At 37.0% G+C, this 25,121-nt stretch overlaps 2 protein-coding genes across 6 annotated transcripts in view; both read left to right on the top strand.

Moving 5' to 3' along the window:
* The window catches only part of SPEF2 (sperm flagellar 2), a 200,400-nt gene that overhangs the window by 155,527 nt on the left and 19,752 nt on the right, over window positions 1-25,121 (top strand). For all 5 annotated transcript variants that reach the window (XM_032278967.1, XM_032278968.1, XM_032278966.1 and 2 more), the window contains 4 exons: window positions 6,941-7,088; window positions 9,810-9,938; window positions 12,181-12,319; window positions 15,068-15,297. In XM_032278967.1, the coding sequence (XP_032134858.1) occupies window positions 6,941-7,088; window positions 9,810-9,938; window positions 12,181-12,319; window positions 15,068-15,297 (646 nt within the window). The remainder of the gene's footprint in view (window positions 1-6,940; window positions 7,089-9,809; window positions 9,939-12,180; window positions 12,320-15,067; window positions 15,298-25,121) is intronic.
* On the top strand, window positions 21,175-25,106 carry LOC116552281. Its single transcript, XM_032278971.1, has 4 exons — window positions 21,175-22,266; window positions 22,389-22,597; window positions 22,690-22,813; window positions 22,914-25,106. Exons 2-4 carry the CDS (start codon window positions 22,471-22,473, stop codon window positions 23,263-23,265), a joined length of 603 nt encoding a protein of 200 aa, XP_032134862.1. The 5' UTR covers window positions 21,175-22,266; window positions 22,389-22,470; the 3' UTR covers window positions 23,266-25,106.

The following is a 25,121-nucleotide window of genomic DNA, read 5'->3' as shown; positions in this document are numbered from 1 at the left end:
TTGTCTTTTTTGTGTCTTTTTGTGCTCAACTTTCTTTGTGAGAGTAATCTTATATTGTTCATTTTTGTTGCTGTATTGTGTTGCATTATATGAATGTATCACAATTTATTTAACCAACCTGGTTTTGATATACTTTTGGGTTTCCAGTTTGGTGTTGGTATGGATACTGCTGCTATGAACATGCTTGTACATGTCTACTGGTACCCATGTGTGTAGATAACTGTTGAGTATACATCTAGTAATGTGTGCTATATTTCAAGTTAGTAGACAATACTATACATAATACCTTGGCTTTCATAGGTAGTGCTAAACCCTTTCCCCATTTCCCTGCACTATCATCTTTGTCATGCATTAGATGGCCAAGTCTGTACAGGTGTGTTGCATTGCTCTATTTGCCTAGCCTTATACCAACACCACACCAATATCATACCATTTATTTGTTACCTGAATGAGCAAATCTTCCCACCTTGTCGTCTGCCAAGAACATTTTGGATTTTCATGACTTTTTGCCTATTAATTTTCAAATCAGCTTGTCAAGATTCACAAAAATGTTGGCTGCTAATTTTTAAGGCAGTATTTATCAGATTATGAGCATTCCTTTTCATATCCTGTTTACTCTGAGAGGATTTTTCATGAAATTGTATTTTCAAACGCTTTTCCTGCCTCTATTATATAATTTTTTCTTCATTTTCTATTAATGTGAAAAATCGCATTGACCAATTTCTAATGTTAAACTTATATCACATTCCTGGAATAAGTCCAACATTTTAATGAGGCATCATCTTTCTTACATATTGCTGGATTTGTTTTGTTAATTCTTTGTTTAGAATGTTAATCTTTAAGTGAGAGAGTGAAAGCGAGAGAGTGTAATTTTCCTTTCTCATGCTATCTTTGTTGGCTTGTAGCATCCAGATAACACTAGCTTCATTAATCAAGTCTGGATATGTTTCCTCTCTATACTTTGGAAAATTTTGTGGAAGTTAGGATTATTTCTTCTTAAAATGATTGGTAGCACTCACTGAGAGACCATCTAGACCTAAAGTTTTATAGGAAGTTTGTGGGAGGAGTTTGTGTTGTCCTCCCTCCCTCAAGAATTCATTATCTTTAATATATTATGCAGTGCTTTCTGGTTTTCTTTCTTCTTAGAAAAAGCTTGAGTTGATTTTGGTGTTATTTTGCTAAGAAGTTTTTTACTTCTAAATGTTTACATGAAGTTATTTAAAATAGGCTGTTTGTGTTAATATTGCAATGACTATGTGATGTTCACTTTGTCAGTACTGATGTTTATTATTTGTGCTTGTCCTCTTTTTTTTTCTATCAGCTTAGCCAGATGTTTATCAATTATATCAGGCTTTCCAATAACTGACTTTTAACTTCATTGATTCCTTTTACTGTGTGTTATTTTTTTTCTTTTTGTAATATCATTTTTTCCTCCTGCTATTTTCTTTGAGTATACCTTGCCATTCTTTCCCTAGGGATTTCAGATACACCATAGTTTATTCGTGTCCAGTCTTTTTTTCTACTATAATCATTTGCTACTCTGAAGTTTCCTTTGTTACTTGCTTTAGCTTCATCCCAAAGTTTCTGATGTGTTACTTTTATCATCAAATTCAAAACATTTTAGATATATATTTTTAAGTTTCAAAGCAATGTGTTGTTTTCTGGTTAGATTACATTTTATTCATGGAACATATTCTCATAAAAGTTTTTGCAGTTGCCTTATCAGTTTTATAAATGTTATGTGTGTAATTGAAATACATTCATTTAATTGTTTAGTATACATATGATACCTCATTGTTTATATATAAATATTTTGATATATTTATTACTTTATTATGTATTTTTAAATACATATTTTGTATATATCATTTATATCTTATTTTTCTCATTTTATTTGTTTTCTCCTTTAATTATTGAGTTATAGTAAGGTCATCTATAGTTTGGTCAGTTTGCTTTCTGTATATTTGGGGCAATGAAATTGGGACTATACACATTTTTTTAATTGTACTTTAGGTTCTGGGGTACATGTGGAGATCATGCAGGATTGTTGCATAGGTACATTCATGCCAAGGTTATTTGCTGCCTCCATCCCCCCGTCACCTATATCTGGCATTTCTCCCCATGTTATCCCTCCCCAACCTCTCCACCCCCTGCTGCTCCTCCCTCAGCATTCCCCACCGGCAAACAGACACCAGTGTGTGATGCTCCCCTCCCTGTGTCCATGTGTTCTCATTGTTCAACACCTGCCTATGAGTGAGAACATGTGGTGTTTGATTTTCTGTTCTTGTGTCAGTTTGCTGAGAATGATGGTTTCCAGATTCATTCATGTCCCCAGGAAGAACATGAACTCATCCTTTTTTTATGTCTGAATAGTATCCCATGGTGTATATGTGCCACATTTTCTTTTTCCAGTCTATCATGGTTGGGCATTTGGGTTGGTTCAAGGTCTTTGCTATTGTAAACAGTGCTGCAAAGAACATACATGTGCATGTGTCTTTATAACAGAATGATTTATAATCCTTTGGGTATATACCTAGTAACAGGATTGCTGGGTCAAATGGAATTTCTACACATTTTAAACTGTTAAATCGTTTTGGTGAATTGAACCTTTTCTTATGAAATAATCTTCTGTATATATAGTCCTTTTGTTTTGTAAATTATACTTTTAGATATTGTTGACATGTCATATCTTTTTCATCCTTTCATTTTCATCTTTTCTGCTTGTTTTCTCTCTGTTAGTTTGGCCATCATGTATTCTGTTACTATTCTCATAGCAGTTACCCTAGGAATTACACCATGAATTAGTAACTCATCAAAGTCATTTATTTAGTCAATGATTCATGGTGTTATTTCTAGGGTAGCCACTAAGTGATTTAGTGTGTGCTATTTCCAAGCTAACATAAGAGGTAAGTTAAATTTAAAATATTTAATCCAAAAGAAGAAAAGAAAAGACGGCAGAAAAAATACTCTACAAGCAACAAGTACAGAGAAGATGGTAGATTTATAGCCCAAATATATCTGCAACTACATTAAATTTAAATGAGTAAAATGGACCAGATGACAGAAAATAAGTATTAGGGTTTTTTAATGGGATATGATGCATATAAGGATACTAAAATGATTTTTCATTATTGACCTAAGAGAAGAATGGGTTAGTGTGATGATCTCCACTTGCCATCAAAGAATCTCAAATCCTTGACCTTCTTTAGGTCTTCAGCATTAGTTTCTACCTTGATTCCTGAACAGTTAATTTGCTCTTTCCTGAAGTACCAGCCATCTGTGATCATGTGCTCTTCCTATTCTTGTAGCAGTTATTGTCTTTCCCACTCATTTGGCTCTTCATATATAAACTTCGTTGTTGTTTTTGTTGTTGTTTTGTAATTTGTATCTTGTTAGTTGTTAGTCTGAATACTTAACTAGATTCTAAAACTTTTTGTAAACCTTGAACTTAGCATAATGCCCACATCTAGCATAATATAATAATAATCACTTATTATAGTCTTGAGATGCTGCTCCTGCTATGCTGATGATACTGATGTCAATATAAGTGATAACAGTAGTGACAGTAATGGTCATAAGTAATTGGTCACAATAAGTACCAAACACCAGAAAGTAAGAAACCAGACATAGAGGCTGTAGAAAAAAAAAAAGGGCTATTCTTACTGTTAAATGAGCAATACAGACATAATCTACAAGTCTTATGAATCCCATTAAAATTACCTGTGAAAATGACACTTAAAATGGTATATTATTAGAAGGAGAGGTTCATATAGCACAAAGAGCACACTGGCTGTGCCTCTTGACTAAGCTGTATGATTTTAGGAAAAATCACTTAACCTCTCTAATCCTTTAGTGCTGTATCTGTAACATTGGAAACAGTCTATCTTTCCATTATTGAATCGCTGAAAAAATCCAATGAAATAATGTATATAAACTGTTTTAGAAACGATAAATTTTAACTTGTAATTATGTTAAGAAATGTATTTAAAATTGTCCCCTTTTCCTTGTGGACTTTTAAAAATCTCCGAAAGCATAGGAAAATGAACTGTTTAGTAATTAATTTTACCAATAATTATATTTGAATCCTGCTTGACTTTGACGTCACACAACCTTAAGGGAACTTTGAATTTCAAATGAAACAGGTGTGATTCAGTAAATTGTTGTGGGACAAGCAGTACCAGCTGAGATTAGTGCAACTAAAAATGAGAACACTTCAACACAGGCTTTTTTCTACACAGCAGTTTTACCAGGAGCTATCCATTTGGTAGGCTGTTAATTTTTGGCAAAACTTCCTTCTAATTAAGAGGTATGCAATGATTTCAAAGAAACAAGTCATATTTTTAACACCCACAATATCAAAACATTATGTCTAAAGCTCTCTCCAGCTTTGTAAGCTAGATTGCTGAATGAATTGTGAATTATGCTAATTTTTTATAGCAACCCAGAGGTGTTAGAAGGAAGTGGACCAGAAAAATTCAGATAATTATGATACATAATTATGCAGATAATTATGACAATTATCATCATCATCACAAAGTTGTTTACAAAGGAGAAAAATCCAATTTTGAAGAAAATTGCTAACTTAGAGTGCTTTGCAGGAACCGATTAAAAACTGAATTGCTTGCAATTTAGGGGAGGAATGTTAGTAAGCCTGCTTTCAGCTTTACTAAGAATTTGCAAGTACAGTAACTGGAATTCATTTTTATCAAAAGGGCATCTGACAAAAAAAAAAGAAAGAAAGAAAGAAAAAGAAAGAAAGACAAAGGCAGAAAGAAGGAAAAAAAAGAAGAAAGAAAAACCAAATCTGCTTGCTCTCTGAAACCCTCCTGTATTCCTCCAAGGTTCTGTTGATATTGAAGAAGTTGTGGGTACATTCTGTGGAATATGATTATTTTGAAAGAAAGTTCATTGATTAATAAGCAACTGCTGGGCATCCTCTTGAGCACAGCTCAGATACTCAAAGCCAAGAAGATTACAGAGAAGTAGGGCTGGCTTAGCTCTGGGAAGCATGAGGTCCCTTTGGAGGGTGGGGCAAGACTTAACACTCATAGAACACTCAGGAACAGTTAGATGCTGCCGTGGGGTATGAAGTGTGGCAGAATTTTGTAGAAGGCAGGAACTGGCTGGTCTATTTCACCCACAAAGGGTAGAGATTATGCCTTATTCATTTTTCTATTCACTTCCATTAATCTTCCTCTATCTCTTCTCACCTCCTCACCCCATTCTCCACAAAAATTATAAATAAATAAGCCCTCAAGAACCCCCATTTTTTCACCACTTACTTTACTGAGATTTTAGAGTTTTAAACCCTATGTTGCTGCTGCCTCCACAATAGTGTGTGTGTGTGTGTGTGTGTGTGTTGTTTCTTCCTTTGGGATTCTTTCCTGGTTTCTCATTTCTTAGGGCAACACTCATAAACAACTTTCGCCTCCCCAGGGGCAGTTGAACTAATTGCAAAATGTTCAGTATTTCTCACTGCAAGTACAATATCAGTGGCACAAGCCTCAAGACAAGAGTGTACATATATGTAATGTTAATTTACAAATAATAATTGCATATATTTATGTGGTACAATATGAAGTTTTGATGTCTGTGTACGTTGTGAGATGATTGAATCAAGTTAATTACCATATCTATTACCTCACTTATTATTTTTGTGGTAAGAACATTTTAAATTTACTCTTAGCAATTTTGAAATATACAATACATTATTATTAACTATAGTTATTGTGCTGGGCAATACATCACCAGCACTTATTTCTCTTACCTAACTGAAACTTAGAAACCTTGGGCTGACATCTCCCCCTTCCCTGTCCCACCTACTCACCTACCCCAGCCCCTGGTAACCACTCGTCTACACTCTACTTCCATGCTTTGGCTTTTTAAGATTCTACACATAAGTGAGATCATGCAGTTTTTGCCTTCCTGTGCCTGGCTTGTTTTACTTAGCATAATGTCCTCCAGGTTCATCTGTGTTGTCAGGAGACCAGGCTTTTTCTGCTGCCTGAAGTGCTGAGCCAGCTGCAGAGGAGAGGTGGAGGGATACCTGCAGTTCCTGACCCCATGGGTGGGGAAGGACAGAGCTTCTCCATTCAGCACTTATAATGAGGAGACAGAACAACTAATCTCAAAGCAGGACACTTGTGAGAATGAAAGGAGATGCTTGGTGGAATGGAGAAAAGCTGAAAGTCAGCCCAGCAGAGGAAGCTAAGAACCTTGGGGTTAGCCTGTGGGCTGGGTCAACCTCACAAATACTGATTATTTTGTGGATGATATTTAGTGCTAAAGTAGAATAGAAGCCCAGGAGTCAAGTGTTCATGACCCAGTTAACACAGGACATGCATTCCCCAAAATTGGCTATGGCCAGAGGTAATAAAAATACATGTGTGGAAACCACAGATATATACCCAGGACATAAACAAATACACTTCTGCAGTATTAAAAGTGCATAAATGCAAATAAAAGAAAAAGCATGTTAAAAACAAACAAACAAACAAACAAACTCTGCAGGGGATCAGTTATCAAGAAAAGATTAAGAAACACTGATAAAGGGAAATACTCCAGATTGGAAGTCAAGAGATTAAAGGAACTGAGAAGTACAGATGTGTGTCTGAGATTTAAAAGAAAGGAGCTTTTGCATAATCATGGAGTTGTGACAGTCCAGAGGTGGCAATGAGGAAACATAAGGATGCTTTGCAGGCAGGGCTTGAGACAGTGAGCAGCCTCCACACAGATGGTGGTAGGCAAGCCACATCTTGGGACAGGGCCAGGTTTCCGCTTAAGTCAAACATCGTGGGGTGTGTTTTGTAATGTTCGAGTACATGGGTACGACTGTTTACAGTGGATTAAGGTTTCAACAGAATTTAGTAATGATTACATCCAAATGGTTACCATATTTTATAATTCTACATTAACTGAAATATTGCTCTTATGCAACCAGGTGGCTGCTGAAATTCATCAGAGGCTCATGGAAGAAGAAAAAGAAAACCAGCCAGCAGACCCCAAAGAAAAATCTCCTCAGATGGGTGCAAATAAAAAAGCCAAAAAGGAGCCACCCAAGAAAAAACAGGAGGACAAAAAACCCAAAGGTATTTATGGTTTTAACACTCAGAACCCTGGATGCTGAAACCTCTCCTTGCTAGAAAACAAGCATTTAACCAGACACATTATTAGCCTCTATGCCACTAAAATACTGCTCATTCGGTGTAAACTAGAGACCCAGGCTTCTATTATTTGTGGTGTTAGTGGCAAATCATATTGCATAGCAAGCCCACCTAACTTGTTGTTCCAAATAGCCAAATGTACCTGGGGTGAAATAAACCTCAAAGACAGTTTTGAAATTTTTTTTTTTTTTTGGTTACGGAGTTTCACTCTTGTTACCCAGGCTGGAGTGCAATGGCGCGATCTTGGCTCACCACAACCTCCGTCTCCTGGGTTCAGGCAATTCTCCTGCCCCAGCCTCCTGAGTAGCTGGGATTACAGGCACGTGCCACCATGCCCAGCTAATTTTTTGTAGTTTTAGTAGAGACAGGGTTTCACCATGTTGACCAGGATGGTCTCGATCTCTTGACCTCGTGATCCACCCGCCTCGGCCTCCCAAAGTGCTGGGATTGCAGGCTTGAGCCACCGCGCCCGGCCAGTTTTGAAATTTTAAAGAAATTCCAGGATTGTACTGTGTCATCTGAAAGGTCTGCACAAAAAGGCTAACACTGCAGTAACAAACAGAAGTTTAAAAGCTGTGTTTTTAAAAGCAATGTGTATGTTTCAGGAGCAAGTTCTTTTCTCCTGGAGGCCTCCTGCCTAAATCTCTGCCTCAGTAGCATGAGGAAAAACAAAGAATTGAGAAAATTCATCTTAAAGGAGATCTCTAATTAAACTTAGGAATGAATCGCTTTGGCACAAACATTACCTCCGCCCCCCTGAAGTGGAATCTTGAGAAGCAAATGAGAAGAACTCCACTCATAGATTGTCCATGATATGTTTTTTAGACACCTGTGTGAAATGCTCTATATGGATGCCAAGAACACAATAGTAAATTAAAAACAAAACCAAAAATCACAACTACGGTCCCTGCCCTAATCCATCTGCAGTCTTGCAGTAGAGACAGACACATAACCATTGTTCTTTGATAGGGGAGGTACAGGTACCTTGAGAACGAGGTCTTCTCACTCCATCTGAGGGCATAGAAGATGCTTCCTAGATGTAAAACATTCAAGCAGCCCAGAATGGGAGTTAGAGAAACGCACTGAGGATGGAGGAGGGAGTGGGTCAGTGGCACTTGAAGGAAAGGGAAGAGTATTACCTCAATAAAGAATGCACCACTTCAGTCCATCTCAAGTGGCAGGAATAAGGAAAATGCTTCTGTTGACTAATGAAATAACTGTTGGGGTCTGATCCCTTAATTTTACAGATGATAAAACAGAAATCCAGAGAGATTAATCTCTCCTTCATCTGTAACTTATACGTACATCTATTATTGCAACATATGACAATTTCTTTGTTCACATTATGACTTCTTTACAAGATTTGAACCCCTTGAGGTCAGACCCTCAGGAAAGATTCGTTGAACTGAAAATAGAACTATGTAAATGGGCCCTACAACTAGAATCATACTGCCATAGCCTATGGTAAATCCTTTGATAAGTACTGACAAATTTATATTTTCTATTGCTCTTATATAATCACTGAAATTTAATTAAATTAGCCAGGCACAGTGCCTCACACCTGTAATCCCAACACTTTGGGAGGCCAAGACAGGATTGCTTGAGCCCAGGAGTTGGAGACCAGCCTAAGCAACAGGACAAAACTCTGTCTTCACAAAAAAAAAAATTACAAAAGCATAGCTGGATGTGGTGGCACACATCTGTATTCCCAGCTGCTAGGGAGACTGAGATGGAAGAATCACCTGAACTTGGGAGTTTGAGGCTGCAGTGAGCTGTAAGCATGCCACTGCACTCCAGCCTGGGCGACAAGACTCTCTCAAAAAATAATAATGATGCCTAAATAGGTTATAAATTCTTTACTATCACCTGCATTTCATTCACATCTTCTTGAGGTTATTCTTGTCTCATTTTTTTTTTTTTTTTTTTTTTTTTAGTTGGAGTCTTGCTCTGTCTGCAAGGTGGAGTGCAGTGGCACATTCTCGGCTCACTGCAAATTCTGCCTCCCAGCTTCAAGTAATTCTCCTGCCTAAGCCTACTGAGTAGCTGGGAATACAAGTGCGCACCCCCTCACCTAGCTAATTTTTCTATTTTTAGTAAAGACAGGTTTTCACCATGTTGGCCAGGATGGTCTCGATCTCTTGACCTCATGATCTACCCACCTTGGCCTCCCAAAGTGCTGGGATTACAGGTGTGAGCCATCACACCTGGCTTCTCTTGTCTTTTATTGGTGAAGATCTAGGACACACTTTGCTGAGAGAAGTTATCCCTTATGGAGTGGTAATTTCTGCAGGTGTCTAATGGGGTCAGCACTATGTTGGGATTTGCTCATTCTTGTCCCCAAACTCTGGATTCCACTATGTTTGGAGACTATAACCATCTCTGTGCTTGCTACACAACTCATTTTTTTAATTATACTGCACAAATTGGGTGTTTTTATATGAGTCCAGCCCAGGCACCATACAGATAATTGTTAAGGAAAAATTCAATATTTCATCACTCATGCTGAGAGGACCAAGGTTTTATTGGTTCCAAATCACTAGAGCTTTATAGCTTAACAAATTTTGCATGGTGCTCATGCTGTCCAAGTGCTATGTGCATACCTTTGTATTTTGTTCATTTACTCAGCGTGTTTCATTGCCATTTCAGGTAAATCAACACCTACAGCAGAAGCGACTCCTGTGGTAGCAACCACAGAGGAAATTGCTGAAATCGAAATGAAAAATGAGCTGAAGCTCAAAATAAAAGAAGAACACCTTGCTGCCTTGCAATTTGAAGGTAGCAATTGAAATAACTTAAATGATGCTTTTCAGTAGAAAGGAAACCAGTGGGCAAACAGCCCACAACTGGCTCATCAATTGCCTCAGACCATGTCTATGAGAACATACAGCAAACAGATTGAAAGTACAATATTCAGTTGACTGTTTTTGTTTGACCACTTGAGGACTAGATTTGAGTGTTGCATGAGTCAGATGTTTTGGCGTCACCTAATCAGTCTTAACTGATGGCAGGATCTCAAAAAGAACCAAAAAGAATTTGGGAATGGGTTAGAAAAAGCAACAGCTGTCATTAAAATCTCATAAAAGAGGAACAAAAGATAATGTTGAAAGTTGGTATGATTTTACAGGTTTAGGTAGTGACTACCTGAAGTAAGTAGTTTTATATTACAATAAGAATAATTTAAGTCTCTCATTAGGAAAATAAATTCTTTCTAGAGGCTAACAGGCCCTGAAAGTGATTTATTGGGAACAAAGGCCCTAGAGGGTCTTTATCTATTATGTTCAGGGGTGTTCTTCTCTATGGAGCAATGACTCCACAAAACGTATTCTCCTTATGGCTCTCCTAATTGTCTTGTAATGGAATTCTAAATGAAATCTGAGAAGATCAGGAAACTGAACAAACATATCCTAAGGAATAACAACCATGATCAATATACAAGACGACAAAACCACAAAAATGTGGCATGGGGCGTGCTGAGATACCTTCAACCACTAAGGATGCTTTCCATCCCTTGCTTTTCTCCTTTTCTCTCCCTGTCCTCTCCATCTCACTACCACCCACTTCTATAATTCCAACAATAAAATCTGAAGTCAGTTGAACACAGGGAGACCTGTGGCATCAGGAGAGCCCAGGACAGATGCATCTTCTCTATTGCTTGTTCTGCATCTGATTTCAATGGTTTTCGGTATACTTCATCTTTCAGTTCATTCCTTATGTGATCCTTAGTGTGACAAAATTCATTCATTCATATAACAAATGTTTATTGACTTTCCACTATGTGCCGAGTCCTGTGATAGTTGCTGGAGACACACACTTACATGTACAAACATAAACAAAAACAAAACTCAATCTCAAGGAAGAGAAATGCAATCACTGTTGCCTGTTGACATGTTGACAGCTGGGCCTGTAGTCACAGCTACGGAAGAGACTGAGGTGAAGGATCAATTGTGTTTGAATCCAGCCTGGGCAACATAGTAAGATCCTGTCTCTAAAAAAAAAGAAGAATGTGATATTAGTGGTAGGCATATGAGGCAAAAGGGACATGAGGGGAGTTCCCGACTTACCACAGGAACTAATTGTTGAGCTGAATTGGAAGACTATGGAGAAGTTTTTCCAGAGGACAAGTTGGAGTGAGAATGAAGAGAAGTATTACATGCCATGGCAGAGAGGGGGTAAGAGGCATATCGGCTTGTAAGTAGCTTAGGAACATGAAGCATGTCCTGGGAAGAAGCAGCCTGGGAGATGGGGAGGCCAGACCATGGAGGGTTATCTAGGCCCTGCCAAGAATGTTCAATTCTTCTCTGGTGGCAACTGGGAGCTAGTGAAAAATTACGAGCAGAAAAGTGATTATGATCACATCTGCAGGTAAGACAAATTACTGTGGGTAATGTGGAGGTGGATTTGGATTTGAGGTGGGGAAAGAAGATTTTAAAAAGTAGGATTGTGGCTATTGTAGCAGTTTAGGTGAGAGATAATCAGCCTCCAAACTAGGCAGTGATGATGGAAAAAGCCAAGAGGAGAAATTGGAAAAATGTTTGAGTTAAAATCCACTAACCAATTATGTGTCAGGATCAGTAATAGGCCTGGGGGTACATGGGGCTTGCCCTACTTTTAGTGGCTCTGAGAAGTACAATGGCATTGCCACCCCCAGGTTCTAAAGTAGGGAGACAAGCAAAAGACTTTGTCCCCCCAGTCCCTTTTCAAAATTCAGAAATTATCAACATGTGTTTTCACATTTCATTTACCAAATGAAATGTACATTTACTTTATCCATTGCTATGAAGTGCAATGGATAAAAAGCTCAATTATAGTTTTGGTTCAGATAATTTCTCAAATGACTCTACGACATATTACATTTTGCTTCTCAGTGAGATGGAGATTACCTTATCTATACTGGTATATTAAATGTATACCTAAGACTTCACAAATTGAAGCATGAGTGGTTTCAAAGTGAATCTGTTCATTAATAAATGCTTGGACTACAATATGTGAAAACTTTCTTATTTTTCTTTGCAAATAGAAACAGCCACGCAATTTCGACTTGAACTGATAAAGACAAAAGCATTGGCTTTTCTTGAAGAGTTAGTTACAAAGGTGGTTGATGTATATAAACTCATGGAAAAATGGCTTGGTGAGAGGTATTTGAATGAAATGGCCAGGTAAAATACTATATGGCTTTTTGAAAATATGCTTTGTTAATTCTAAGTATCAAAACTGATGAAGATTTTTAAGGTTTTTACAAATTTAAATTGCAGTTATAAATATAAATTTTGACCTTGTAAGAAATCATGTGTATAAACACATAACATGAGATTTACTGTCATGTTTGTATTAACTCTTTTCTAACAGTAAATCATAAATCATACATCAAAGGGTTCTATTGCTATATTCAACTTTGCACAATATTTAGGAGTTTAGCTGTCATATTGATCAATGAGAATCTTATTTTACAAGGTAAGATTATAGGTCATTTAAAAATAGTTTTCAGAACTAAAATAATGTTTCATCCTTTTCTAGTGGTAGATTTATTATTAGTCAGAGCCAATTAAGAGGAGATTAAAGAGTCATTCACTGGAATGTTTTACCAGCTAGGCTGATTTTCTTATAAGACCAACCCCAAGTTCTACTTTTCTGTTGAGTTCCAAAGACCTCCCAGATTTTCATTGCCACTGAGGGGCAATGAGCCTCATCCTGTTAGTTCTTCCCTAAAAGGTACAGAGAGGCACCTCAGTGGAGTGAGTCATGATTGTCCACAGACCAGGAGCCCCATCTTGTCCACAAATTAGTAACATGCTTGATAGCTCTGGGCCCCACTGGCTTCATCTATACAAGGAAACACTCCAGCCAGGCTATTTCAGAAGTGTATATTAGACATTGATTCCAGGATGTGCTACCATTTACAATATACATTTACCGAAAATTTAGAAGTTGATACACAAACAGTGTTCAAAAGGCAAGCATTCTTAGAAGCAACAATTGTCATGTAAAAAGCAGTTGTTATGGTTTGTTTTTTCTGGTCCTTGTCTCATAAGGAAGTTCTTCTGTAAAGTCTTCAGTCTACTTGTTTAGAACTATTGCTCCATAGTAAAACAAACAAACAAACAAACATTAAACAGAATTAAAAATACAAACACAAGCATAAGTAACTAAGCTTACTGCAGTAATACTTAAGATAATTTTGCTACTGGATAACCAAGTCAATTACTCATCAGCATCATACAGCAATAATATTCAGTTCTGTTCTCTGCCTGCTATTTTCAAATGAAAGCATACCTTCTTCATTTTGGGGATTCGTGGCTACCATCCATGTGGCCATCCAATGTAAATGCATATTAGTTTTAGCACATGTACTCATATTTCTCAGATTTGTATTGTATATGTCTTCGCTCTCTGAATCTGCAAATGCTGTCATGAACTGTGACCACAATAAGTTAAAACCTAGAAATGTGATCCAAATAAACAAACAAACAAATAAATAAATACACAAACAGCTCTCAGATCCCTTTGACCTTCAAATCCTATTTTTATTTTCCTGACACTTTTTGCCTTCCATTCTTAAGATTACTCTTGGTAACCTTCCACTAGGTGGCGCGCACCTGTTTTGGTATCCTGATTCCATATAAAGGTATTACTCTAATAGTCATGTTTTACAGAGCATCGTGCTGGGTTATGGTTGGGTCTCAATCCACATCTGGAGTCCCTCCTCACTCACGCAAACTCAGCAGCTATCCAATGCCCTTCTCCTCTGTTCCCGAGCATGCAACCACCATAAAGCATAAACTAATTGGCTAACTCATACTACGTGGACACTCACGAAGACAACATTCTGTAGTTGAATTCTAGAGTATCTTTTGAAAGGGAGCAACTAATACTATTTTTTGAACTTTCAGTTATATTTTCAGTATATGGTATATTTGGTACTTATGAATTATATAAAATCAGATCAAATATGTATTTTTCTATGATGCTCACTTTCGTTGTGATATATAAACAAGATCCTTTCTACATTACAGCGATAATGCACTTATTCATGTATAAAACTTCCCTCACCTTTAAAATGCTTTTAAAAAATCATTAACTATATCCCCAGTACATTTTAAATCATTGCCTTATGCAAGCTCACATTAATAACCATAAGATAGGGAGTGATGTGTTGTTGACTACATTGCAAAGACAAGGACATACAGAAAGCTTAGGTTACTTGCCGCAGGATCTGTGCCTAGAGAGTGTCCTATGATGGGAACTCAGATTCCAGTACTCTTTCTACCGCATCATAGTGGTTCCTAACTGTTGCTGCTTTAACCATATGATCTAGCTAGGAATTGTTATTCTTCATGAAGATAGCAAAGCAATTTCAATGGATTATATGCAACAGGATATTCTGACAACTGTATTTTAGATAACATCAAATTTCTTGACAGAAATAGAGAAAGCCACTCTTCTAGAAATACATTCTCAAATTTGATTCACTTTATAATTTAGCCTGATTCCAAATAAATGTATTATTCTAATAGTCACGTTTTACAGAATATTGTGCCATACAACCTTATTCTGGTTCATACTTAGAATGAAATATAACCCTTGACATAATCTTGCTTACATAGTAAAATATATTCTAATACTAATAAAAACTACATTTAATAGATTCTCTTTAAGTTCAGCTTTGTATAAAATGTGTAACTATTAGCTGTTTAATAAGCATGCATTTTCTATTTAATCTGCATTTATTTATACCTTGTTTTTTTATAAAATAGATTTGGGGACAAATTGAGATTTATAAGCATGCAGATGGAGTTGTCTAACAGCTGTATAATGTGTTTGCTTTAGTGTGTATGTCTTATAAGCAAACTTTACTAATCTAATAGTATCTTTCATGGGGTTAACTCTATCTGTTTTATCATTTTCAGTATAGAAAAATTAACTGATGTAGCTCGCTATCACATTGAAACATCTACAAAAATTCAGAATGAACTTTATTTAAGCCAAGAAGAGTTCTTCATTAATGGCAATATAAAAGTTTTCCCAGATCCTCCCCCACCAATACGTCCTCCACCTGTAGAAAAGGAAGAAGACGGCACCCTGACCATTGAACAGCTTGACAGTCTTCGAGATCAGTTCTTAGATATGGCACCTAAAGGTAGGAAAAAGGATGATCATGAAGAGAGCACAAAACAGGTAAAGATTAACCAGGACAGCAATCACTTACCAACAAGTAAAATCAGCTTTATGGGATCATGTGGCCCTAAAACAAGCCCTTGCTTTGTTCTAGTTTATCAAATATTGTTTCGTAAAACATAGACCCAAATTAAACAAGCAGGACCCACTGTGAATAATGTTTGAACAGTGTGATGATCCTTATTCCTGGTAATTCCCCTCTCCTGCCCTCCCTGCCCCTTGCTGACAAGTTTATATATTTGAGTATTACTCCACCCAGCAGCTTACAGAAAGACTTTGTGCATCCTTCTAATTTAGATTTGGTATTGAGATTGAGTTTGTGTTTCTGTTTCCCTTAATAATCTGTGAGGGGAGACCAGGGAGTCGAAGATTTCCCTTTTATATTGGTCTTTTCCCTCAGTGCTTGTAGACCATAAGCAGAATCAAATAAGCGGTTAGAAAATGTTCGCTTAATTGGTCAGTTTGTTCACATGTATGTGTAAATGTTTTCTGCACACAACAATTTTAGCTCCTTCACATTTTATCAGCATGGACCCAACGCATCTGCACAGACTTTTTTAATTCAGGATTTTCCTACTTCTAGATATTCTTCAATGAGTTCTGTCAATTGATAGCACAAGCAATTCAGACAGACACATAGGATTACCATCTCTACTTTATAGGTCTAGATACTAAGTCACACAGGTGTTTAGCAGATTTTTTTTTTGTCTATAGTCATATATCATTCAGAACTCTTTCAAATCCAAAGTTCTTGCCCCTTCTCACAGGACTAAGTTGCCTCTCATAAGCAGATTTATTTTATCTTCCAATATATACTACTTACTGGAAAATTATTACTTTTCCCTACAGCATAGTCAACTGACTTTAATATTACTACAATGTAACTTTTTTTTTAAAAAGTTCAGTATTTTTAGAAATTCACATCATATGCCATTAGTAAAAAGAGCATAAGGGGTTTTCTGCTAAGTATTGGTTAATTCCTTTGAAAACAAAAGTCTTCATTAAAATACTCCTTACTAAACATAACATAAAGTTGAAAAGCAGTATATATTGTAATACAGTCAACACTTCTTTTCTGGTCAAATTCTGCCACTTGTAATGATTCTAAATCTCTTTTGGTAAAGGTAAGGATTACACATAAAATATCACTTATTGATATGATTGCTACAAATATGCTAGAAAAAAAATGACCTTATACATGGTATTCCATGCAAAATGCCATGGAACAGTTGATTACACTTGCATTTTTCCTGCCAGTTAGCAAAGATCCATACTTTAGAAGCATCAGAACAGTATGAGTAAAAGAAAGCCAGTGAATCAGCAAACCATTCTTTCCATCAACTATCCTAGGAATCATTCCCATGAACATACTCCTGGAAGAGTTAGATCTAGTGAATATTTTCCAAATTATAACAATAGCTAATTTGGCATGGTCACTATGTGTCAGGCCCTTTGCTAACATTTTCATATGTTAATTTACTTATTATCCACCTCTGTCTATGATGGCATGACTAGAGTCAAACAGTTCTCTCTCAAGTTCACCTCTTGTCACATGACTGTCATATGATCGTGGACAAGTTATTAAATTTCTCTCTGAAATTACCACATCTGTGAAATGAGAATGACAATGCTATTTATTTCATGTATTGAAATAAGGTTATGAGGATTAAAGTAATTAATATATGTAAAGTGCTTAGAAAGAGTATTGCACATAGAATGTGCAATTTAAGTGTAATCATATAAGCCATTGTGACTTGATTATAGTAACGTCATATTAGTATATAATATATAATATCAAACAATATTGATAAAAAGTATTCTATTATTCAAAATGTTAGCTTGGTGTCTTAAAGGTGCAAGTACCCTAGTAGGCACCTGCAATATTACCCCAGAGTGCTTCCCAAAAAATTGTACACCAACTGGTAGAATTAAATCATAAAGTAATGTGGCTTCCTAGGGACTACACACATCACAAACAAAAACACTCATTTTGTGTACTCTAGTAAGTTCTGGGTGGGCACATCCTGTCTCCAAACATGGAGTGCCAAGTACATCAGGAAGACAGCCTTTTTCTGATGGAAGCAGTTTGGATTCTATTGAAACTAGAACACTCTAGCAGGGTTCCTCTGTCTCCACTTAAACCATAGGAACTCTTTTTTCTTGTAAGCCCATCAGTACTCTATGCAATGCTGCAGAGGTTTGGTTCATAGCTATTTTTTCTTCTGCTGAGAAGCTACCTGAAGAGAACATGGTCCAGCAAATTCTATACCCTTTCTTTTTCTTCAAAAGAGGCAACATTTTGTTGTTCAAGGCCTGTAACATTGCTCTAAAAAACTGACAAGGACCCCTTCTTTGAACCCCTCTTAAAGACCTTTAGATTTAATGACTAGTCCCAGAGACAGAGGGTACACATTCAAAACTCTGGGCTATAGTGATTAAACCAGATCATTCGGCAGCATGGTTTTTACAGGAGTTCAAAGGCAGAAGTAGCTATTGCTGCCTATGTGAGTCAGCATGAGGGTTAGCCCAGAGGCTTTTGAAACTGAACTTTCCAGGAAGAGAAGCAAAAGTGGGGTATTCCAGGCCAAGAGGAAACTGGAGCAACTGTGGAGCTTTTGAGATTGCATGATATATTAAGGAAGCTGTGAACAGACAAGAGGCAGGAGATGGGACCACAGAGAGCTTGTGGCTAGGTTGTGAAGTCTCAGGTGGCTTGCAAAGAACATGTAGGAGAGGAATTTTCAAAGGCATTTAGAGGCAAGTGTTGTGGAGAATGGATTGGAGCAGGAAAGAGACTATGTCTGAGAGAGTGGCGGCACTGTCAGTCTCTCTCCAAAGCCTCAAAAACCCAGAGGCAGGAATAAGGGCACCTGAGTGGTTGGTTGCCTGAAAGGAGTAACGAGAAAGTTCAGTGGATTTTTCCAGGCTTAGTGTCTCTGAGAAAATTATAAAAATACAATACTATATATTTGCAGGTAAGTATTTTTGATCTGAAAATTGTTTAAGTTAGTCTAACATTTACTCAAATCAATAAATACAGAAAGATTTCTTAGAGAAGGGAATGATATAGAAGAGTAGGTGTTATTAACAAAATTATCACAGCAGGTGGCAAAATATAGGGATTACAGCAAAGAGGAGTATGGCCCCCACCTGCCTTTGCTTTATTCAGTGGCGGAACTCTTTCCACTAGATCAGATTCAGATCACAGAAATTCAGTAGTAAATCTAGATGGTTTTGAGCCTGTTAAAACTGTTCATGTATGGACAGAGTTTCAAATATGCCTTTAGAATGAGATACACAGGTATTCTCCCAAAGCCAGAGAACTTACATTAGACAAATGAAAGTATATACTCAGAATTCAAGATAACATCTTCTGGAAAATCTGTCCATAGAACTAAAACTTTGTTTTGAAACTAGCAAAATCAGTATTGAAAATTAAATTTTTTAAAATTTAAATTTAAATTTTTATAACAAGATCTCACTCTGTAGCTCGGGGTAGAGTACAGTGGCACAATCATGGCTCACTACAGCCTCAACACAACACCCCACACACACACAACCTCAGCCTCCCTGAGTAGTAGCTGAGACTACAAGTGCTTGCCACCTTGCCTGGCTAATTTTTTTTCTTCTTTCTTTTCCTCCACCTCCTCCTCCTCCTCCTCCTCCTCCTCCTCCTCCTCCTTCTCCTCCTCCTCCTTCTCCTCCTCTTCCTTTTCCTCCTTCTTCTTCTCCTACTTCTCTTTCTTCTCCTCCTCCTCCTCTTCCCCCTCCCCCTCCTCCTCCTCCCCTCCTTCTCCCCCTCCTCCCCTCCTTCTCCTCCTCCTCCTTCTCCTTCTTCTTCTTCGTCTTCTTCTTATTCCTTTTCTTCTTCATCTTCAAATAGAAATGAGATTTCACTGCGTTGCTTGCTGATCTTGAACTCCTGGGCTCTAGTGATCCTCCCACCTCACCCTCCCTAAGTGATGAGAGTACAGCCATGAGCTACCATGCTCAACCAAAGCCCTTTCTTTAACAAAAAGAGACTTTATATTTTCATCCCTTTATTCATTTATTCATCAGCATTTATATGTGTATAGCAGACCCCAGGCCTAGTGCAACAGCCCTAACACAGAAGACTAACAAGTAGCTCAGTGCTTGAATAAGAAAACAAAGGCAGTAGCTGTCAACTACAAGGATACTAATCTTAAGCGAAATATGGTAATATTTAGAATTTGCAAAAATAGGGGTCTATTTTAACAAGAGCCACACAAAGACTGATTAAAAAGCAAAGGAGAAGTTAGACTCAAATAAGGTGTGAAAGGCAGAGGCAGATCAACTAATGTCAAGGTTTTCAATTAAAAAAAGTTGAGATATGAAATCATGAAAATCAATTAGGAAAGGAGATTAATTTTCTTAAACATCTACCAAGTGCTTAGGAGTCAGCCAGACATTATGAAGCACATTATTTAGTTCTATTCAGAGGGGCCAAATGTTAAAACCATAAAGCACTGACAAAAAGAGTGTATGTTAACATGAAATATTTTAATAAACACATACTCAATTTTTATTATGTAATAAAATAGGACAATATAATCTAATGATTAGTAACATCAAAGAAAGTGTAGAAGGGACATATACACATGATGTAGGCTCTCTACCTTCAAGGAGAAACTGGTATTTGAGGACTTTGTTTTGTGTAGTTTTTAGTTTTTTATCCTTCTGTTCAGATAAACTTATGTCCTCTTGTCTGACATATAATCAAATATGTGTCAAAAATTAGACCTTCGGGGGAAAGAAAAAGATGAGGCATGAGGCATAGCTCCTTTACAAAACCACCTGGCAAGGATTTCAAAGCTTTGCACCCTTTTTGTAAGTCAACAAGCTTGCTGTGGCATTGCCATGGAAGGTAGGACTTAGGCAGGAACGAAGGGATGTCCAAGGCAGATCTTGCAGACACACCACCATGCATGCTCTATTATTCCTTTTTTATCACCAAGGGAAGAAAATTTTAGCTAAAATCCATGTCCCTCTTATGCATGAATCAATGGATTCAAAAGTGAAGAAAAGCATAGCACTCCTTTCCTCATACAAGACACATGTAAGAGTGAAGTTTACAAGCGGGCTGTGGAGTGTCAGCCTACTGGTGAATCTCAGCTCTACCACTTACTTACAAGCACTGCAACATTGCAGTTTAATTAACCTCCCTGTGCCCCAGTTTTCTTATCCATAAAATGGTGATAATAACAGTCAGTGCATTTTCCGAACTTATATAATAGGGGTAATGGATTGTGAGGATTCAGTAATATAAACCAGTTAAAGCACTCACCAGAATGTCCGCTAAGTAATAAGCACTCAATAAAATTTTTCCAAAAACAGCAAATGGTGAGGGTCAGAGATTAAGCAAAACTGAGGGTAGAAATTGTGATTACTTAAAATAACAACATGGAGTTATTTTAAAGGCAGGAATCCCTCGGATGATGTGAATAGAGTCACCGAAAAGCAGAAAAGGCCACAGAAGCTTTACCATTACCTTCCAAAGAGAAACAATCAATTTTTGAAAATTTGGCTTAAAAAGTATCCTTGGCTTATATATGATGAGTTATTAAATCTTATGTTCTGCACCCTGTGTCATAAGCATCCAGTCAAGTCAGGGGGAAGTCAAGCAAATTTTTTTTATGGTACTGACAACTTGAAGGCTGAGTTTCTCAGTGCACATCATTTCAGCGAGGCTCATGCCAAGGCTTCATTAATGGAAGCAACGAGTAGTTCTCCAGTGAACAGAGCAACCACCAAACTAATGATGAAGACCATGAGCAAAGGAACCCTCGGGAGAGTAGAGAAATTGTTCAGATCATGCCATGCTATTGCCAAGACCAGGCGTCCCCTCAAAGATTTTATTTGGATGTGCAAGTTGGATGACATGAAAGGTATTGATATTGGCCCAGTATTCAGAACTAAAATATCAGCAAGAATGTTTACACACTGTATTGCTGAAGCTGAACAAAAACATCTAAGAGAGAAGCTAGAAAAAAGAAAATTTTTCTCTGTCATCAGTGATGGAATCACAGACAGTTTAATCAAAGAAGCCGAACTTGTCTATGTGCAGTTTGCACATGCGGGAAAAGTGCACTGTCAAATTGTTGGAGTACAGTCAGTAGAAAGAAATGATCCTCTGGCAATAAACAATGCCATTGAGAAAACTCTCGAGAGAAATCTTCAACTTACGCTGTCAAGCCAAGACTGGGCAAAGAAGCTGGTTGGTTTTGGAAGTGATGGTACCCATGGCATAGAGGGAGAGAACAATGAGGTGGCCCTGCTATTAAGAGAAATACAACTATGTTTACAGACTATATATTGCTTTGCCATCACCTTGAACTATCTTACAAAGTGGTGTTCCAGAGCACTCCTCTGTACAATGATGTCAAAGACCTCCTTCACAGCATTTATCACTTTTATCACAATTCTCCTCTTCATAAGAGTGCTCTGAGGACTACTTTCAAAGGCCTTCACCTTTGACCTGTGATGCCTTCTCAAATAGGAGGCAGGAGGTGTCTTCATGGATTACAGGCAGCCCTCCAGAACTTTCTCAAGGGATATCCTGCAATTGTTCAGCAACTCCACTCAGTAAGTAATTTTGAAATACCATATTGTTTTACTTTTTCAATATCACAGAACATACTTCTCTTGAGCTCCCTGGAATCATAATTTTGGGAAAGATAACCACCATGTTATTCCCAACCCATGTTACAGGCAAGTGAAAGCAAAAGAAATCCAAAGAACTTCTAGAGTCTTTTCTCCAAGCTGACATTGTTAAATTTGCCCACTTCTTGTTGGATGTCATTAATGTCCTTAGCATTCTGTCCTGTGTCAGTAAGAACAGAAACTCCTCAATTGCTGACATATTTGCCACCTAAGTGTCAACGCTGGAAATGCTCTGAATTTATCAAACAACGTAAGAGGTTGGGATGATCAGAGAGCTGTCAAACCAGACAGTTTGACTTGCAAAATTATCTGCCAGATTTTTTAATTTTAACTTGTTAGTTGTTATTTGGATGCTTTTTTTTTTCTCCCCAGACTAGGGCCAAAAGAACGCATAGTGGATTGAGTCACACACTTTCATGGAAACTGCCTCAGAGGGAAAGAAAACATTTCTGCTATGAGAACTACTGTTTTAACACATCTTATCAAGAGGCTTCAAGGCTGTTTCAGAGACGCCAGCCAAAATGCAGTGAGGGCTACTGTGATTGGAAGTTTTAAATTGTGGCCCACAAAGATAAATCAAGGTAATCCACATGCACTGACTTCGAACCTATTCTCTGATGCTCTGTATGAGTTTCTTTTATATATATGACTCTTTCTGGTATCTTGATTATAGAATTTGGAGAAAAAGAGGTATCCATCCTGACTGCACACCATGAACCGGTATCAGAAGCTGCCAATGTGAAACTTAGTGAAGTGGATACTGAATGGAGCATGTTGAAGTTAGAGATCTACGGCAGGTAAGCAAGAAAGCAAGCCAAGGAGAGTGGCTGATGTTTATAAATGTTTGGGTAAAACTTGAGAGTCTCAATCTTTAACATTTCTTATTCTCCCTCCTAGATTTCAAAACATTCGACAGTTGACCTGGGATTTTGTGAATTCCATTTACTTACACAAGTATCCAAATATCCTGACACTAGTCGACTTAGTGCTGACCCTTCCTGCAAGTTCAGCTGAAGCAGAACGTGGCTTTAGTCAGATGAAACGGACCAAGTTACACATGCATCCAAAAATCAAGGCTGAATATCTGACAGATGTCCTAATCATTCAGTTGAATTCTCCAGACATTAATAATTTTGACCCTAGGAAAGCTATCCATTTATGGAATACAGGAACACCGTCTTCAACTGGTGACACAAGCTTTAATTCAGATTGTTCATCAAACTCAGAAAACCATTATGAAAGTGATTAGCAATAGGCAAATGTTTACATTGTAGTTGCATAGCAATGTAACTTTTTTGCATAGTAAAAAACATAAAATAAATGGTGTCCAGAAACCTGAAATTTAAAAGTAAAACAATAACTTGTCTTCACATCAAACAAAAGGCATTTGGTTTCTTCCAAACATACAGAGTAAAAAACTCAAGATTGTTTCATCTATAACTTTCTAACTTCACTTATATGTATTCATGTGTTCTTTCACACTCTTTCGGTGGAACTGTATGCTTCTACACAATGGTGTTATTTTGAGATCATTTTTTTGAGAGTTATCACTAAGGGTGACCCGACTATGATTATGGCCTGATTTCCCTTAGGCCTGGCATACGATTCATAATTTTTCCTCAATAATTCTCAGTGATAGCTGCATTAGGTAATTAACTCACAGCCAGATTAAAAGAGAGCTTCTCTTTTCATCTGTGAACAAAATTTGTAAATTTATGTAATTATGTTATTGCAATCATATCACTGCATGCTTTGGCCATTTAAGTAACAAAGGCAAATATTAAAACAGTTTTCACATTTCATGCTAAATCCTCAGGTAAACCATTTGTATGTAAACTGAAAGTACTGTCCTATAACACTGTTTTGCACCATATCCATTAGAGGTAGCAGAAATGTGTTGCAGCTTACAAGATTTTTAAAATTCTTTGAGCCTCCTCATGGTTTCAATAGATTTTGTTTACGGCTGTAGCTTGAAGAGCATGACTGAGTTATGTCTGACTTATCTAAAAACCAACGTAGGATTTTATAAACCTCAGTTCACTGAAAATTCTGCTGTCTGGGAAAATGCTCTCCTGTCTATAAAACTGGATACTCAAGTTTGATGAAAAAGGATACAGAATTTATTTCTGAACAGCCAATTATATCAAAGAAGAAATGTTTTGATCTTGCTACCCAGAAAATTACCTTCCAAATCTCAAAACTGTGTATTTGGTTTGAAGCACTGAGATTTTAGAAGAATTATTGCATTTCCCTGGAAGTTAGAGGAAATGATAAAGTTCATGTGAACTTTTAGAAATGCTAAAAATTTAGTTGTAGAAAGAAAACCTTGAGATAGCGTGTCTATCTTTCAGTCTTTTCATTCCTAAAACAAAGAATAGAGATGTACTCTGGACCTGAAAGATACCTGAATACACATTAGGCGTCTCTCCTTGTTCTAGAAGGTACCACTTTTGTGTTGGTTAGCCAGACATTTTTTTTAAAGTGGATTCATTTATTTTGTTTTCTTTTTTTTTTCTTAATGCATGTGCGTGCAATTTGAAATGAAAAATGAAGCAGACATCTCTTTTAAATAGAGTTAAGTAGGTTCGTGCCTAAGAGCAAAGGATGTAAAAGGTCAGTGGTCTTTCATGTAATGCTTAGGAACGCTGAGCCAATCAGACCACTAAATTAGCACTTTCAAAATCCAGTAACTTAACAATTCAAATCTCTCTACATCTTCAAAAGCAAATATAGTCTGATCCAAAGGGCAAGATGCAGATAAATGTATTACCTTTCTTGCAGTGATAATCTGCATGCATTTGGAACCCTTTTATTTAATATTTGCCAAAATAGTTTACTCTTGTGCCCTATTGCATATTGGAAACCTTAAAATCATATTTTTTAAACAAATTCAGCCTATTCTGAGTGAAACATGAAGAAGACTCAACTAAAAAGTATACAGTTTGATAATTTTACCCAATCTGGAATTAATTATTACTAAGCCAAAAAAAGGAATTTTGACTTAGTTGAGAAACAATAATGAGAAAGCATCAGGAAATTATTATTTTCATATTTCCAAAATGTCTTCTTTTTCTTTAAAGCTTACAGTTTTATATAATATGAATA

This window comes from Sapajus apella, unplaced genomic scaffold (assembly GCF_009761245.1).
Source record: "Sapajus apella isolate SASKATOON/1434 unplaced genomic scaffold, GSC_monkey_1.0 scaffold11, whole genome shotgun sequence".
Classification (NCBI taxonomy): Eukaryota; Metazoa; Chordata; class Mammalia; order Primates; family Cebidae; genus Sapajus; species Sapajus apella.
The sequence above is the reverse complement of the archived record's forward strand: the minus strand, read 5'-3'. Positions and strand labels throughout refer to the sequence as shown.